The following is an 18143-nucleotide window of genomic DNA, read 5'->3' as shown; positions in this document are numbered from 1 at the left end:
ATTCAAAATTTGCAAGCCTTCATGTGCAATATTCAATGTCTACCTAGAAAATGTCAAAATGAATATGACACTCAGTTTTATCAAGGTACAGAAATGAAGTGTGCTAAGTGCAATACCCTGTAATGGTCAGTTTGATTGCCAAAAAAAAATTCATTTTAAAAAATCGAATCCAATAGACCAAAAGAAATGACAGCCTATAGGTGCATTTAACTAAATGAAAATGGGGAATATCTGGACACAAAAATTTGTCATTTGTCTAACAGCAGCAATTGATTTCAAAACTTCAAATTAAACTGTATCCCACTTCCTTTAAGTCACTAACTCATAATGAACCCAAAAGCCAAAAAAATAACATATTGTGCATCCACTGCTGATCAAAGCCTTAACGCAAAACTTCATTTGGAAATACATCCTATTTATTATGCTCTTCACCCTGTTCATTAGAGAATCACGTCAATTTGGTTTCAATAGATAAACCCATATAATTATCCAAAAAGTAGACAACAAAAAATACCTGAATATTAGTATCTCCGGCTAGCCCAATCAGTTCAAAAAGACCTGTCTGAGCAGGAGTCGATATAATTAGATGGTCTAATTTTGGGACAGAATAATTAACGTTAATAGTTAAGAAGAATAGAAAGAATACCTTGCTAACAACAATGCAGGCTAATTTGCAGCCGAGACAAATTTGTCGGCCCACACCAAAGCCAACCAAGATCTACGCCAATAATCCTTAGGAGCTGAAAACGCCAGCAACAAAGAATCACGAACGACGCCCTAAAATCCGCATTTGCAGAGAAATATGGGAGGAAGAGATTGAAATGAGCCATAGATCCTAAAACAAACCCATCAAAATCTAACCCTAATCGCTAAAAAAATAACAACATGCCCCGTGGAATGGAATAGAGCTGCACAGAAGGAGAAGAACCGACGGAGCAAAACATAAGGGGAAGAATTGTAAACGGCGAGCAATTCAAGAGAAGCAATTATATGAGCTGTTACGTTAATTTTTATTTTTTTTTGTTGTCTCAGGTCATTTTTTTTTTGGAGAAAAATCGAGAGTGATGGAAAAAGGAATAAAAAAGAATGGAGAGTCCACGTAAGCAGAAACTGAAGATCTTAGCAATCCAATTGTCAAAATAATAGAAGACTTGTACAGAGCCTCTGCTTTATATATAAGTATAGATATTATCCTCTCTACAATATCTACCTACGTGGGATTCTAACAATATGTACGTATTTACTAAAATTCATTTTAGTGGTAAATAGAGCTAGAAAGGATAGCTGGACATGAGAAAAGGCAAAGAAAGATCCATTTGCGTCACGCATAACGCTTCCGAGCGATCGCAGATCTTCCTGGGTTACCAATGACCGACCCGTCCATGCATGTATACCGCCCATGCTTGCGTGCATGTATTGCGTGTTATTATTTGAGAGACGTGTTGTTTATATTTAATTTGTAAGTATAATCTTGTGCATATTGCTTTAGTCCCCAATCGACTAGCATTATTATTATATATATATGTATGTATGTATGTATGTATGTATGCATGCAGATTTCGACTTCAGGACACTAGTGGATGGTGTACCAGATGGAGCAACTGTTAGGAGATTAATCTTTTAATGTCTTTGAAATGGCGGTGTTTCATGTTTTACTTGTTTGGCTTCTCACGTGGCTCAATTGACAAATTACTTTGCTGCACCTTCTCTATGCGGCATCGTTTTGTTTGTTTTTTGCCCGTTGCTTGATAAGACTAGCCACTGCTGGTTGATAAGACTAGCCTCTGTTTTCTTTTCTTTTCTACTGGTCCTTGTGACCGTTTGTTCTGTCAGTAGCTTATATAGCTTCAACGACTTATTTTGTAAGCAAGTTTTTGATAAATGAAACTTCCCCTCTCTTCTTTCAAGTCTTGCAAAATTTAAGCCTCTTAATTTCAAAACAATTTTATGGTATCAGAGGTTCAGGTTTACTCAAGAGGATCTTGGAGAAAAAGAAATCAAAATCAAATGGCAGAACTAAATCCTTCTGCAAGCTTACCTGTTGTTCAAGAATCTCTTATTGAAAACTCACAAAATGCCCACCCTTCCTTTCAACATTTGAGTCAGACAACAAACCCTTTTAGAAACCCATTTTATCTTACCCACTCTGATTTCACTTCAAATCTGATCTCACTTACGTTGACTGGAGGGAATTTTCACTTGTGGAGCAATCATTTGGTGACGGCTCTCAAAGCGAGAAACAAGATGAGTTTCATCGACGGTACTCTTCAGATGCCAGAGACCGATCATCCAACGTTTCAAGACTGGGAACAATGTGATAGCCTGGTAAGAACCTGGATTACAAATTGTGTATCGCAGGATATAATGATAAGTGTTTCAACAGCAAGGACTGCCTATGAATTGTGGACAGATCTCAAGAATAGGTATTCATCGGCTAATCCTACAAGGGATTTTGAGCTGGCTCGCTTGATTTCCAACATTAAACAGGGCACTTCCACAGTCACAGAGTATTATGCGAGGATTAAGGCGTTGTGGGATGAACTTTACCAGTATAAAGAGGTGGCATCGTGCAAATGTGGCAAATGTACCTGTAGTGTTGGGAAGACAGTGATGATGCAGCAGAACAAGGATAAACTAATCCAATTTTTGATGGGGTTGGATGATTCATATGAACATGTCATTAATCAGATATTATTAATGGATCCACTTCCTGAAGTCAGCAAAGCCTTTGCTCAAGTGGGACAATTGGAGAGAAAATCAACAGTTAATCAAGTCAAGAAACAAATTTCTGTCCAGAAGGACAAGCAGGAGCCAATGGCAATGCAGGTATGCAACAAGAACACATTCGTTGGATCAAAGGACTTCAAGGGAGGCAAGAAATTCCAAGCAGACAAGGAGAAATTGTTCTGTAAGTATTGCAAGAAAACTAACCACACGATTGACAAATGTTTTAAGTTGGTGGGGTATCCTTCTGAGAGTGAGAATCCAGCAAAGAGGCAAAGACAAGGAGGTGAATGGAAGAACCACAATGTGAATCATGTGGACTCCAATGCGAAAAATTCTCAATCTTCTTCCTTGCAAATGTCTGGTGACCAATGTCAACAACTTTTGGCATACTTGAAGGCTAACATGACTGGAACGGATCTCTCAAACCACCAAGCATCTGTGTCAACCGTGGGAGGTAAAATTAATTTAAAGTCAACATGGATTATAGATACAGGAGCATCTAGTCATGTTGTGTGCATTGTTGATTATTTTCATAGTTATAGAAAATTGAATAATGCCTACGTGACTTTACCTGATGGTCAAAAATGCAAGATAGATTACATAGGAGATATTAAACTAGGCAATGGTATAATCTTGACAGAAGTATTATGTGTTCAAAAATTTAACTTCAATCTAATCTCTGCAAGCAAGATAGTATCAAATCCGAAGTATAAGCTGATCTTTTCCCATAATTCATGTGAATTGCAGGATACAATCACATTAATGAAGAATGGGATGGGAATCATGCATGAAGGATTGTACTACTTGCTTGAAGAGTTGAAGCCTTGTAGAAGAACATTAGCTAGTATCAACTCTGTCAAATCAAGTTTTTTGTGGCACAATAGGCTAGGACATCCTTCATCTAGAATTTCAGAAATGTTGCCTTCAACTATTTTGTGTAAAAACTGTCAAAATTGTGATGTATGCCCCCTAGCTAAGATGAAGAAAAAAAGTTTTTGTACTAGCCAGAGCAAGAGCACAAGAATCTTTGAATTAGTGCATTTTGACATTTGGGGACCTAATGGTGTAATTTCTATTGATGGATATAAATATTTCTTGACTATAGTTGATGATTTTAGTAGAACAACATGGGTGATATTGATGAAAAGTAAAGCTGAAGTAAGGAACAATATTGAATATTTCAATGGCTATGTCAAGAATCAATTTAAAACTAGCATTCAAATTGTTAGAACAGATAATGGTGTGGAATTCAATATGACAGAATTTTATAGAAGAGAAGGAATAATACACCAAAAGAGTTGTCCTTATACACCACAACAAAATGGGGTGGTGGAAAGGAAACACCAACACATACTTAATGTTGGTAGAGCTCTTAGATTACAATCTAAGCTTCCAGAAATTTATTGGAGTTATTGCATAATGACTGCTGTTTATTTAATAAACAGATTGCCATCCAGAATACTAGACAAGAAAAGCCCCTATCAGATTTTATACAATAAGGAACCTGATTATGATGTTCTTAGAGTGTTTGGGTGTTTAGGATATGCAAAGATACTTAAACCTCAGAGTTCTAAGTTTAATTCTAGAGCTAGGGCCTGTGTTTTTCTAGGATACCCAACAAATGTAAAGGGATATAAACTCATGGATTTAGAGACTAAAGAAATTATCATATCAAGGGATGTTGAGTTTCATGAGGATAAATATCCTTTCAAGGATACTGAAGTTGAGAAATTGAATGCACAGATTGAAGATGAGGCAATTGTGGATATAAGCACTGATATAGACATAGATGAGCAGAATCAGATTCAAAATTTAAAAAGGAATAGAAAACCTCCAGCTTATCTTGATAATTATGAATGTAGTGTTTCTGGAAATTTCGGTCAAAACATAATATCTTATAGTCATTTTTTGGCAGCCACTACCACTCATCTTGAACCTAAAAGCTACCTTCAAGCTTCACAATCACCTCATTGGTGCGTAGCTATGCAAAATGAATTAAATGCCTTGAATGAGAATAATACATGGTCTCTGGTGAAACTTCCAGTTGGAAGAAAAGCCATAGGGTCTAAATGGATTTACAAAATAAAGTACAATCAAGATGGTTCAATAGAGAGATACAAGGCTAGACTTGTAGCTCAAGGATTCAATCAAAAACTTGGTTTTGATTACCAAGAAACATTTGCACCTGTCATTAAAATGGTGACAGTTAGGATTTTTTTTGCTTTGGCTTCAATGAATAATTGGATAGTTCATCATATGGATGTGCATAATGCTTTTTTGAATGGAGATTTGAATGAAGATGTTTACATGAAAATGCCACCAGGATATGAAATGCAGAAATCTGATTATGTTTGCAAACTCAATAAATCTTTGTATGGATTAAAGCAAGCATCAAGACAATGGAATTCAAAATGTAAAGAAGCATTGCTTAAATTTGGTTTTATTCAATCAAGGTGTGACTATTCTTTATTTGTTTACACTAAGAATACTTCTATTGTGTTATTGTTACTTTATGTGGATGATATGGCTATTGGTGGAAATGACATGTCATTGATAAAAGAAATCAAGAAATACATTGCATCTTGTTTCAAGATAAAAGATTTGGGTGAGTTAAAGTACTTCCTAGGTCTGGAAATTAATAGAACTAAAAATGGCATGACTGTATGTCAAAACAAATATGTTGTGGATTTGCTTGTTGAAACTAACTTCAGGGATTGCAAAGCTATTGATTCCCCTATGGATACAAACTCAAAGCTGCTTGCTGATCAAGGGGATGCTCTTCAAGATCCTATGGTGTACAGGAGACTTGTTGGGAAATTGATGTACCTGACCATCACCAGACCAGACATCTCTTACACAGTCAATACTCTAAGTCAGTTTATGAGGTCTCCTTCTGATCAACACCTCAAGGCTGCTCAAAGGGTTCTTCGATATTTAAAGTCTTCTCCTAGCAAAGGACTTTATTTCCCATGTGACAACAATGCAGATATTCAGGCTTATTGTGATTCAGATTGGGCCTCTTGTCCCAATTCCAGGAGGTCTATTACAGGATATGTTGTCATGCTGGGAAATGCCTTGGTAGCTTGGAGATCAAAGAAACAACAGACAATTTCTAGATCATCGGCTGAAGCGGAGTATAGATCTATGGCATCTGTTACCAGTGAACTAGTATGGGTCAGTGCTTTATTAAAAGATTTCAGGAGTTTCATGAGCAAACCAATGAAACTCTACTGTGATAGCAGAGCAGCGATACATATAGCCAATAATCCAGTTTTTCACGAAAGGACAAAACACATAGAGATCGACTGCTATTTTGTCCGAGAGAAAGTTGAGAAGAAGGTCATTCAGCTTCAACACATACGCACCACTGAACAACCTGCAGACATGCTCACAAAACCCATGGCGGTCTATCAACTACACAATTTTTCGTCCAAGCTCAACCTGGTTGAAACTCAACCAGCTTCAGCTTGCAAGGGGGTGTTAGGAGATTAATCTTTTAATGTCTTTGAAATGGCGGTGTTTCATGTTTTACTTGTTTGGCTTCTCACGTGGCTCAATTGACAAATTACTTTGCTGCACCTTCTCTATGCGGCATCGTTTTGTTTGTTTTTTGCCCGTTGCTTGATAAGACTAGCCACTGCTGGTTGATAAGACTAGCCTCTGTTTTCTTTTCTTCTCTACTGGTCCTTGTGACCGTTTGTTCTGTCAGTAGCTTATATAGCTTCAACGACTTATTTTGTAAGCAAGTTTTTGATAAATGAAACTTCCCCTCTCTTCTTTCAAGTCTTGCAAAATTTAAGCCTCTTAATTTCAAAACAATTTTAGCAACCTTCACAATCTGCTCAGATTCATGCCACAGCGGAGGCCTTATTGCCAATGAGAAAGAGCAGATCGGACCTCATCATTCGATCCCTGGTCTCGACTATGAATTCGAGCGACGTAAGAAGTTCATCCCAATTAAGACCATAATGCAACATCTAAGGGACATCCACGACATACCCCACGACGACACCCATCATATTGGCAACCTCTTAGTACATGTTTTTGGAGAACATGTCAGTGAAAAGTTTACATTGGCAAGGCAGGAATTGGATTCGAAAATCCAGCAACTGAAAATCGACGAGGGAATTCTGCTTAGTGGATGCCAAGCTGATGAGTTTTCCCACGAGTACCACACAAATGACGGGAGTTGTGTGGGTGCTTTTAGTTATGCGGTGCAGATGGTGCTTCAGGATGATCCTTCTCCGTTGACCAATAGAGAGGTCGTCACGAATGCTCGGATAAAGATAAGAGCAGAAGGTTATTTTGACCAGCACCCATGCCTGTATAGCAATGACGAGAATGCTGACGCTTTTTTCCTGCACCAGTGACCAGCCTCACACCCGACTCCTACTCCTACTCAAAAAAAATAAAATAAAATAAAACACTAGATACTCTTTTTAAAAGCGTTTGCTTTTAGGGAGAACTAGTCCTATGTCCGAACTTCTCGCATTATTTGTTTATGTTTAAATTTTCATGTGAACGGTTTGTGTTTTTTGTAAAAAAAAATAAAAATTGTTACATATATATAAAAATTCATGTATTTCTCCTCACTAACCCCTTAAATTTTTTTAAAAATTTCTTCACACATTATATCTAATGACCCTATAATATGTATGGTTAATATAGAAATTATAATTAGTGATTGATACACACTCATACATGATGATGGATAATAGATGATTTCTATTCGATGAAAAATCGTTTAGCATAACTTAAATAATTCTTTTTCCTGTTATCTTGAATATTTTTATGTTTTAATTTGTGATGTATAATTTTAATGACTATATATATATATATATTTGTTTATTTGTCATCACTTTTCAGTAAATTTGGGATCACTGCCACCAAATCCATCAAAATTTGGCCCCCTCAAATAAATTTTTGGCTTAGCCTATAACTGACATGCCATATATTTACTTCAAAGCATGAAGAAATATGGCCAAAAATAAAATTTATCACAATTTGATTCTGCAAAAAGGAAAAATATATTTGAGTCTGAATATTAATAACCTTTTTTTTTTTGATAGGAATAACCTATTTCCATACTATACTATACAAGCGATGAGATATGCCAAAAAACTTTGTTATAGGACAAGATATATGGCGGTCTCGGGGCCGAGCTGAGCTTGAAAATATTTTTGATCTCATGGGTTTGACCGGCCGAGGCTCATTAAAATTATTGGCCCATAATCTTTGTCCAATGCCAAATGCAAATCTAGGCCCAGCCCATGATCTCTATCCCAAAAGAATCATGAATTATAATTTCATTAGAAGGAGGAGCCTAGAACATTCCAGCGTGTTCCTCAGGAGATATCCGGTCCCGCACGCAATTAGACTAGCCTCGAATATTCGAGGTTTCGGCAGGAGTTACGTGATCGGTGACCACAAGTTGTTCGTTTCTTTCGCGAATTAGGGTTTCATATTCCGTATTTGAGTCGGCCTACCTTCTCTATATAACATCAGCGCGAACCCTTCTTAGGCTAACTCGTTCCTCACACAAATCAGTTTCTCTTTCAATTGCTTTCGAAATTCTCCCTTCTTTTTCTACGAAATCAAGATGCAGATCTTCGTCAAAACTCTCACTGGCAAGACCATAACCCTCGAAGTTGAGACCTCCGACACCATCGACAACGTCAAAGCCAAAATACAAGACAAGGAGGGTATTCCACCGGATCAGCAGAGGCTCATCTTCGCTGGGAAGCAATTGGAGGACGGCCGTACTCTCGCCGATTACAATATTCAGAAGGAGTCCACTCTTCATCTGGTGCTTCGATTGAGGGGAGGGATGCAGATCTTCGTCAAGACTCTCACCGGAAAGACTATTACTCTCGAGGTTGAGAGTTCTGACACGATTGACAACGTTAAGGCGAAGATACAGGATAAGGAGGGGATTCCGCCGGATCAACAAAGGCTGATCTTTGCTGGCAAGCAACTGGAGGACGGCCGTACCCTTGCGGATTACAATATTCAGAAAGAGTCCACACTCCACCTTGTTCTGAGACTTCGAGGTGGGATGCAAATCTTTGTGAAGACGTTGACAGGCAAGACAATAACATTGGAGGTTGAAAGTTCTGATACGATCGACAATGTGAAGACTAAAATTCAAGATAAGGAGGGCATTCCACCGGATCAGCAGAGGCTGATCTTTGCTGGGAAGCAGCTGGAGGACGGGAGGACTCTTGCCGACTATAATATCCAGAAGGAGTCTACCCTGCATCTTGTTCTCAGGCTTCGTGGCGGGATGCAGATTTTTGTCAAGACCCTCACTGGTAAGACCATCACTCTGGAGGTGGAGAGCTCTGACACTATTGACAACGTCAAAACAAAGATACAGGATAAGGAGGGCATTCCACCGGATCAGCAGAGGCTCATCTTTGCTGGAAAGCAGCTGGAAGATGGCCGAACTCTTGCAGATTACAATATTCAGAAGGAATCTACCCTTCACCTTGTCCTTCGTCTCCGTGGTGGTCGTTTCTGAGTAGTGTTTCATGGTGATGTTTGATGTCTAGTGGTTTTTTACTTTACAACATGCGTCTTATGTTATGGTGCTTGTAGGCAGGTTAGGCACGGTTGGTGTTTGAGAACCAGTTAATAAGTTAGTCAATGACAATTCCTTTAAATTTCAATATCCTTTGCTTTATGTTCATGTTTTTTTTGGATCCAATGAACTTTCCATCTTCAGAGGAAAATGGTCTGTTGATTATGTTCCTTCCCCTTCCAGAGCATAAACAACAATTCAAGTAAAATTGCTCAGAAGCATTCAAGATTGCTTCACAAGAAATCATTCCAAAATAGGGAAAATGACAAGAAACACAATGCAAATTTAATTTAGTAGGTTAAGGGGTTTGAGATCCATCATTTATATAGCCCGGAAAACGTCTCTTACACAACATTCTCCACCATCTCCCAACTACAACGCTTATGCATCCCCCACTTTTCTCAACAAAAAAAGTTCCTTGAGAACAGCTCAAATCAGAAAAAAAAAAAACTATAATCTCTTCAAGCTTTTCTTCCTTGCATCCATTTTCTTCTTGTCCGCCTGCAGTTTTGCTACACCACCTTCCTTTTTCTGCATAGTGGTCATTGTGGGCATTGGTGCCAGGGCGGTGGCGGTGGCGGCGGCTGCTGCTGTGGTAGATCCACCAACTCCTGTCTCAGTCATTGTAACTACAGTGGCTATCTGATCATGACTATTTCCTCCTTTGCTGACTGTAGTAGAAGGGGCCAATGGTGATGGCAGTGGCAATGCAGCACCAGTTGCAGTAGTCTTCTGGTCGACGTTGAGGATTGAGGCATTAGTTTGATCAACATTCAGTACAGTAGTTGACTCAGAAATTGCTCCTGATTTAAACTTGGGTTTTGGCTTAGCATGAATTCCAGTATAGAGCCTGTCAAATGAGTTTAGGAAAGAAAAACACGAACGATCAGTGTAGTTTTTCAATGTAGCTTCATAATGACAGAACAAGGGTGGCATGTGCTCTCAAAGCAGTAGTTCATATACAATTTCTTTTGCCTGAGAAACACTTTTTGGCGAAAGAAAAAAGAAAAACATTCGGAAACCCCACTAATTTGGAAAAGCTTTCAAAAGATCAAAACACGGTTAATTTTTTAAAAGTATACTTTACGGGGCCACTCAGTTCCCTAAGTTTGGCAACAATATTTCAAGGAGGATACCTTATGAAGATGACAATCTATTATCTGCCAGGAACTATCTTAAAAAATTCAACGGCAAGAAGTCATTCACTCGAGTCTCAGAAATCCAAACCACATCGTAGCATTTATTTATAAGCATTGGCGACCATATTCAAGGTTACATATAAACTATGCAAGACCAACGAAATCTAAGTAGAGATACCAATGAGGAATCGAAAATTTACTAAAGAAGTTTGTCCAGCACAAAACAAACTTGAAAGTCTCGAAACTTCTCTTCCAAAAAACCAAAGGTACTACATCAAATGCTTATTTTCACGGCACACTGCAGCCATAAGATATATCTGTTTCATTAACTGCTTAACATCACATGTATTGTTCCCCTGTTTCCATTTAATAAGACAGGAAGCAAGATAAATAGATGGACTTGCTTACCTGGCATGTCTGGCATACTCCTCATAGTTTTCAAGCAGCATCTTGCCAGCCTGTTCATTCAAGGCTGACTCTGGAAATGGTTCAATCAATAAACACCTGACTACCTGTTATCACACAGCCCATGCTTGACTGAGTATGCATAATATTAAGAACTAACCCAAAAATCTACATTGAAGTTAACTCAATCGATCATTTTGAAACAGCTCTCATCAAATAAACAGTAAAACATGGAAAGTTCGTAAAGAAAGAATACCAATTTTGTCATGTTAACTTACAAGAAGAATATGTCGTAATCCAAGACTTGGGTTCCAATCCCTTTTCAGCGTATTAACGCATATCTCACCATTTGAAGCAATGTTTGGATGGAAAATCTTAGTTAAGAAATATCCTGCAAGTGCTCATTAAAATGACAAGATCACAAAAATAGCTCACAAAAATGATCGAAAAAAAAAAAGTATGTATGCAATGGGCCAAATATGTAAAAACAACTCATATAGGTATATATAAAACAAATCTTGGTGACACAGAAAAGGGTGGCAAAAAATGAAAGGTGAAAACCTATCTTTTTTAGAAATAAAAAAACATTGCTGTATAAACTTAATTATGTACTAAAAACCATACAAATTCACAAATATGTTCCTCACCTTTAGGAGGTGAGTGTGGGAAGTCATGAGAAAGCAACAACTTCATTCGGAAAACGCCATTCTCATATGGAGTCCCAGCTGCAAGGTCAAAAATCTTACTCTAGCATGAATCTTAAGACAGTATTAAGAAAATATCATTTCAAAGAAAAGGTCACATGCCTGGGCCTTCAATATCAGCATATATGTTTGAAAAATCGTCGTCATTTACTCCAACTTTAATGCCCTCAGGTGGAGATTCGTCAAGATTCTTCAACTCCTTTGCAAGTTGCTTTATTACATTTGGTGGAAGATTCTCATTAGTTGCCTACAACAGAAAAAAAAACAAAAAATAAGATGACGTCGAGCATTCCGTGAGCAGCGCACATGAAATATTTCAGTCTTTGTGCATCATCTACCATGAGGCAAACCACTATAGTTTCATCCTCAGGAACATTTAACTATAAGTACTTAGGCAGTGTACAAAGCTAGATCAAGTGAAACATAGCTTCACTATTTCCAACAACCATTGCGAATTTGAGGCATTGCCAAGTATCATTTTGAGACTTATTCAATAGGCAATCAGCAATATTACGAACCAATACGAAGTTTAGTCTCATCATGAAAACCTCAAATTATTGATATAAAAGCATTCGAGACTCAAAAGAAAACAAAGATAATATTTTATGAGGGAAGATATAAATTACCATAGCCACGAAAGAAAATGGGGTCCTTGCACCAAGCTTGTGAATTTCAAAAATAAGGAATCAGAACTTCAGCAAAAGAAGTGCCAAATCTACTCCAACCTTGCCGTCTAAGTGATGATAGGTCAACCAGCAAAAGACCTGAAATGACATACACATCAAATTTTCAGGGGAAAAAAAAAACCGCTTTCAGTCATTTATCCATTTTCTGTGCACAGAAAAATCTACCAAACAGAAAGAAGAGTCAACAGCCTACTATAAAATCACAGAATGATGTTTCTAATACTCCTTATTCCCTGATTATCTTCTCATCCTTAAGATAATCTGGATCTCCTTCCATAACCTATAGCGAAATGCGCAGAACTCCCGCACTAGTGTCGTTCAAAATCAAAGTTCTCAAAACCCTTTCACATGAGTTCTTTAGAGAGGCTTATCTGACACTTATATCATACCATATTATAGATACTCATACAGAAAAAATAAGTAAAGGTCCAACTGATAACTCACAGGAAGCATTCAGCCACTTAGAAATAACAGAAACTCTCACATATCATGGACTGAAAGAAATGTTAAAATACAAGGGATGCGAAGAAAACCTCAAAAAAAAACCCAAAAATCACTTATAATCTTAAAGCACACATCCATCAAAACCCTGAATGCAAAACCCAAAACCATCAATTTCCCCTCCAGAATTCATGTCTAAAATGATCAGCAAGTCAACGCCGCACTCACCAACTAGTTATCAAAAACCAAAAACCAGAAGATAGCGGAAACAAGAAATTGAAATTTTTTATACGTACCCGATCATCTAACAAGAAAGAAAAGGAAAAAAAAAACCACAGAAAGATCACAAAAGAAGAACTTTCACACCCCTTGTAAACCTAGAATCTCACGTTTCCATTCCTCCAAGAAAGCAATTAAATTAAACCACATTGGCAAGCAACATTTGATAAGACAAACTAAAAAATGAACAAGTAAACAATCGACAAAGAAGTAAAGAATCAAGTAACAAACAAGCACAGAATACCCACTGACACAGACAAATCGACCGATCCAACTCACACTAATTAAGAACATTATCGATTTCACACTTCAAAAGGGATTGATGAACCGAAAAATCAAGAAAGCTACAAAATTTTAACAAACCCATATGAGATAAATCACCTCATCTTCGTTCACCTCGAGACAGGGCGACAGCTTCGTGAATGTTGCACAGAGAGACTGAGATGATAAAAGCGATCTCTCCTTGGAATGATTGAATGGTTGATTTTGAGGAGAGAAGAAAGAATAATTTTTTTTTTTATTTTCTCTTATTTTTAATTAATATATATCTAATAATTCTTAAATCGGAAATAATGAAATTTGAAGTGAGGTTGTCGGTAGCCGAATCCCTCGGGATAAGTAGACGTTGGAGAGTGGCTAGCACGCGCTTTAGGGCTACGTTGGTATGGAAGAGTAACGTTTGAATTTCTGCATGTGGAAACGCGCGTCGTAGTGTCGTTTTACTCTTCTTATTGCTGGGGTCCACACAGTCGCTCTATAGTCTGTGTTAGCTACAGAGGTATTTGTGGAAACACGATTTGTGATTTCAATAATGGAGGTTAGATGGAACTTTGAAATGCCTAATCTAGACCCCCCCTCATATCCGGCGGAAATACTAATACTAGTCAAATATGGGGTGGAAAATGTAGGAGATGAGGAGGGTAATATTGTCAACGCATGTGGTCACGAGCATTTTAGTGATTTTACATCGCACTTTTTTGTGCGGGCAAAGGGAACATTGATTAGTCATGATAGCGATCCAGAGTTGCTATCCCCGCTTCTCTTCTCTTAATTGTTGAGTTGTATAAGGGGCGAATCTATATAGTGGCAATTGTCCACCCTCATTTTTTATTTGTTTTTATAGTTAATGTTAGTTTTTGATTTTTTAATATTAATGGTAGTTTTGCTCTTTTTTATTTTGTAATATTTTGGTTAGACTACAATATAAAGAAAGATAAAGGTTTTGATAATGATGATGACAATACGAAGAAAAATGTTTTCTTTTGCTTTTATTGTTATATTTTCAAAAAAGTAATTGGAGATCAAGGGGTGGTAATTCTTTTGTGGTTGATGGGTTTTACATGTTATTGTAGAGATAACATTTTTTACCTTGAAGATTTTGAAGATTTGGATTCAGAATTGATTGGATGGCCCATGGTTAAAATTTAATTTAGTTATCCACATTCAAAAATATATTTTTGATAATATTTTTGAAAAATATATTTTTCATGAAACAATCTCAAAATATGAAAAAAAAAATCGTCGAATGTATTTGTAAATAACCTTTTAATTATTACTTACTGCCATTTTAACATCTTTTAATTTTTATTATTGTTTTCTATATTTTTGAAGGTGTAACTAATAAATATTCAAAAAAAAAAACGAGGCCTCGAACCCCCTATAGGTTTTTTGTCTACCCTGAAATAAAATCATGCATTGATTCCCGATTATACACATGGGAGACATGCTCCACGAATTTACTTAAATTCTGTGTGTCAAACTTAGTCACTGAGACAACCGGAATATCAATTGCTTGTAATTGTTCATCATTCTCCAACATATTGATTCATTGAAGTCGAACTGTCAAAAAAGAGTGTTGGCAAAAGCCGTTATTTGAGGGCGTGGGCCATGGGTAGTTCTGTCAAGCAATAGTCGGGTGGTCTGGTGGGCTCACTTTTCATTTTAAAAAGGAAATACTTTTTGAATATTTTGTGGCTGGTGACCGTTGGAGGGTCGTCTTCCCAGCTAGCCGTTAACGACACCCGCTCCATTATTCCCCATTACATTCTTTGCTGCTTCTTTCATTTCCTTTTTTTTAATTTATTTTTTCTATTTCTAAATATAGCATATGGTAGATCCCTTGTTTGTCATTTTGTGTGTTCTCTTTATTCCTATTATTTTTTGTCCAAACCTTTTAAAGATCTCCATATCATTAAAACACCAGTATTTGTGTCAGTCAGGACTAATTTAAGAGCATCCACAGTGATGCACCAAATATCCAGCACTTCAAAATCATTCTCTCTCTTCTCATCTATCCTACGTGGTACAATTTAATTGGATGAGTGAATCCCACAATATACATTATTCATCAACACTCCATACATTCCAACACTTCATACTCACTTTCTCTATTTTCTCTCTCTTCCTTTTTATCATCTCTCACTTCTTTTTCATATCTCTCTCTTCTTTTCATCTTCTCTTTCTTCCTTTTTATCATCTCTCTCTTCCTTTTCATCACCTCTCTCTTCACTATTCATCACCTCTCTCTTCACTATTCATCAACTATATACATACTCCAACTCTCAAGTATCCTTTTTCCACAACTAAATTTTCAAGTGTAATTTTTCACCCATTGTGTGTATGTAGCACTATATTTATCAAAAAAGTAACATTTCAAGTACTTGAAATACACTCCATTATACCCATTGTGAACATCTAGCACTTAACTTATCAAGAAAGTATCATCTCAAGTACTTCAAATTCTTCCCATTGTGGATGCTTAGAGCATCCACAATGATGCATATGTGTGTCTAAAAGCATTACTAAGAGCATTTTTCAAGAGAGGATTTTAGTCTCCAACGAGAGGTAACTCAGTTGACAATCAACTGGATGATGCATATGTGTGTCTAAAATTTAATTTTAATGTGAAAAATGTTTTTTAAAAAAAGGAGGATTGGTCTATCCACTCCGTTTCAGAGTAAAAGATAACGTGCAACATCAATTGCGGAGTAGTTTAGTAGGATTAGCAAGTGAATTGGGCTCTATCTTAAGACCATGCCCAAAACTTGTCCGTCTATTTTCTTTTTGGAACTAAACCTGAATCTTTTATGGGCTCAAAGAGTGGCCCAATTGAGCCACTTGGCCATTTGTAGTCTTGCCCAATCAGCTATGTTTTGCTTGGCAGCACAAATCATAAGAACTTTAAATGTAATATTTGGTCACTGAAAGATCACCCAGGTTCTAACTTAATCACTGAATATTCAAACGTTACAACTTATGAATCTAATGTTGAAAAGTTATTTCAATATCCTCACTCAGACAAATTTTTGATATTTCAAACAGTTAAGCAAGTGACGTGGCGTAAATGCCAAATTTGACATTGTATGTCACATTGAGCCTTTTGGAGTCTTGTTTTCTGTAACTAGTTGAAGCATTGATAGCTGCATGACTTATTAATTTGGTTTGAAATCATAGCAGACATTGTTGTCCACAACCTGCAATTCCTTGAATGGATCCACACACATTTCATGATTCAAAAGCAAATGGGGGTCCCTGCAGTGGAAAATTTACTGCATGCCCTACATTATCCTCATTTCAGCCATAAAATGTTTTTTAGAAAAAATGTTTAAAAATAATAAATGTGATGTTTTTATTGTTTAGATCATCATCATGTATTTTTTTAAGGGAAAAAAATTTAAATTGGTTGACAAAAGATTGATAAAATTATGAAGTATTTTATACCATTGGATAACATCTATTTAACTTGTAATCATTTCTCAATGAATTTGGTTTCTTTTTGCCTTGAAAAACATATATGATGCTAATCTATACACTAAATAATTTACATTTATATTTTTTTAATAATTTATTAAAAATTATTAGAGCCTCTAATGGCCTTAATGCTGGCCCTACAACAGATGGTCTACTGCACGCTCCGGAACTCATTCCAAAGGGGGATAGATTATTTAGTAGACTTGATTGCCTTCGTACAGTTCAATTATAACTTGTGAACACAGTCTAGGGCAATGCTTCAAATCTACAGAGAATTTTGTTTGCTTACAGTGGGTTTGGAACAGATGAGGCAGCAACAAAGCAGCTTCCACAGTTAGAAAATTCACCCCAACGTATAATACAAATCAATATTGTTTACTTTGAGTATGAACCCGCACGACTTTGTTCTTCTGAACCGTCGTTTATGGTACTTAAACCTAAAAAAAAGGTCTTATTGAGTGAGAGGGAGTGAATCTTTATTTATAAATCACTCAGATGAATCATATCAATTCGATATGAGATTTTTAGTCTTAAGCAAAAAAGAAAAGAAAAGTGATTTTACATGCACAACCAAAACTTTGCACACTCCCAAAAAAGAGAAAAGCACAAAGAGAACAAAAGAAGAAGAAGAAAAGAGAGATGGAAAAGTTGCAGTCGGTCAAAAAAGCTAATTTGAGAAAATGGTGGTCTGGTCTGCTTCATCATTCATTCCTGGTTCTATTAAGGGTTCCAAGCTTTTTTACCTTCTTTTGATTGAATGTCCAAGTCTGTCTCAACATCATCATTAAAAGCCCACATGCATAAATATTGTACAGGTTGTTTTAACTTTGAAAAGAAATTAATCATAGATTAGGCAGGTAAGATTGGAAATTGGAATTATTACATTTCTTGCACAATTTAGAGTTTTGCAAACCATAATTTCTCCAAATAAAAAAAATTTTGTGCCATAATTTAATAACATTAAATGTAATGATCACTAATCATATGATCTTCTTCTTTCTTCATCTCCTTATTTTATTTTGATACATAGGATGGGGGAGGAGTATGATTTGAACTCACACCATAATGGATGAATTTGTCCTTACATACAAAGTTATTATCGTCCAACCAACAGCTCGCTTGTCAAGTGATTTTTCCTGTTCATAACAATCATATCACTTATTAAAGATATTTAAGGAAAGTGGAGCCATATAAAGACATAAGAATTTACACCCAAAAAAAAAATTACGCGGTTGTCTTTATTAAAAAAATTTAAATAATGTCACATGTAATAGGATGAATCCAAGGAGGAAGCGGTTGAGAATGGATGGTACACCTCAAATTTTATTGATTATAAAACTGTGGAAATAAATCCATTTTTTTTTAAAATAAATGGGGAATTAAAAGGCTTGGCATTTTTTTTATATTCTTACATATAAAAATAGAGTGAGTT

The 18143-nt window shown here is 36.5% G+C and overlaps 2 protein-coding genes and 1 long non-coding RNA gene across 4 annotated transcripts; 1 reads left to right on the top strand and 2 right to left on the bottom strand.

Moving 5' to 3' along the window:
- Positions 1-118: 118 nt before the first annotated feature.
- LOC119990820 lies at positions 119-963 on the bottom strand. Its single transcript, XR_005466089.1, has 3 exons — positions 647-963; positions 515-562; positions 119-433 (listed from the first exon to the last, which is right to left on the bottom strand). It is a non-coding gene; the product is annotated as an uncharacterized LOC119990820 (long non-coding RNA).
- A 7206-nt stretch (positions 964-8169) lies between these two features.
- Positions 8170-9433, top strand: LOC119990802 (polyubiquitin-like). Its single transcript, XM_038836909.1, has one exon. The coding sequence runs from the start codon at positions 8327-8329 to the stop codon at positions 9245-9247; it is 921 nt and encodes a 306-aa protein (XP_038692837.1). The 5' UTR covers positions 8170-8326; the 3' UTR covers positions 9248-9433.
- A 137-nt stretch (positions 9434-9570) lies between these two features.
- LOC119990808 (ubiquitin-conjugating enzyme E2 22-like) lies at positions 9571-13496 on the bottom strand. 2 transcript variants are annotated; one of them, XM_038836923.1, is made up of 7 exons: positions 13343-13496; positions 12182-12319; positions 11658-11802; positions 11499-11576; positions 11130-11242; positions 10855-10958; positions 9571-10157 (listed from the first exon to the last, which is right to left on the bottom strand). In XM_038836923.1, the coding sequence occupies exons 2-7, from the start codon at positions 12182-12184 to the stop codon at positions 9758-9760; spliced, it is 843 nt and encodes a 280-aa protein (XP_038692851.1). In that variant the 5' UTR covers positions 12185-12319; positions 13343-13496; the 3' UTR covers positions 9571-9757. The 2 variants fall into 2 exon arrangements, with proteins under 2 accessions (XP_038692851.1, XP_038692860.1); XM_038836932.1 differs by having other exon boundaries at positions 13325-13478.
- Between the last annotated feature and the right edge of the window lie 4647 nt (positions 13497-18143).

Source organism: Tripterygium wilfordii, chromosome 3 (genome assembly GCF_013401445.1).
Source record: "Tripterygium wilfordii isolate XIE 37 chromosome 3, ASM1340144v1, whole genome shotgun sequence".
NCBI lineage: Eukaryota > Viridiplantae > Streptophyta > Magnoliopsida > Celastrales > Celastraceae > Tripterygium > Tripterygium wilfordii.
The sequence above is the reverse complement of the archived record's forward strand: the minus strand, read 5'-3'. Positions and strand labels throughout refer to the sequence as shown.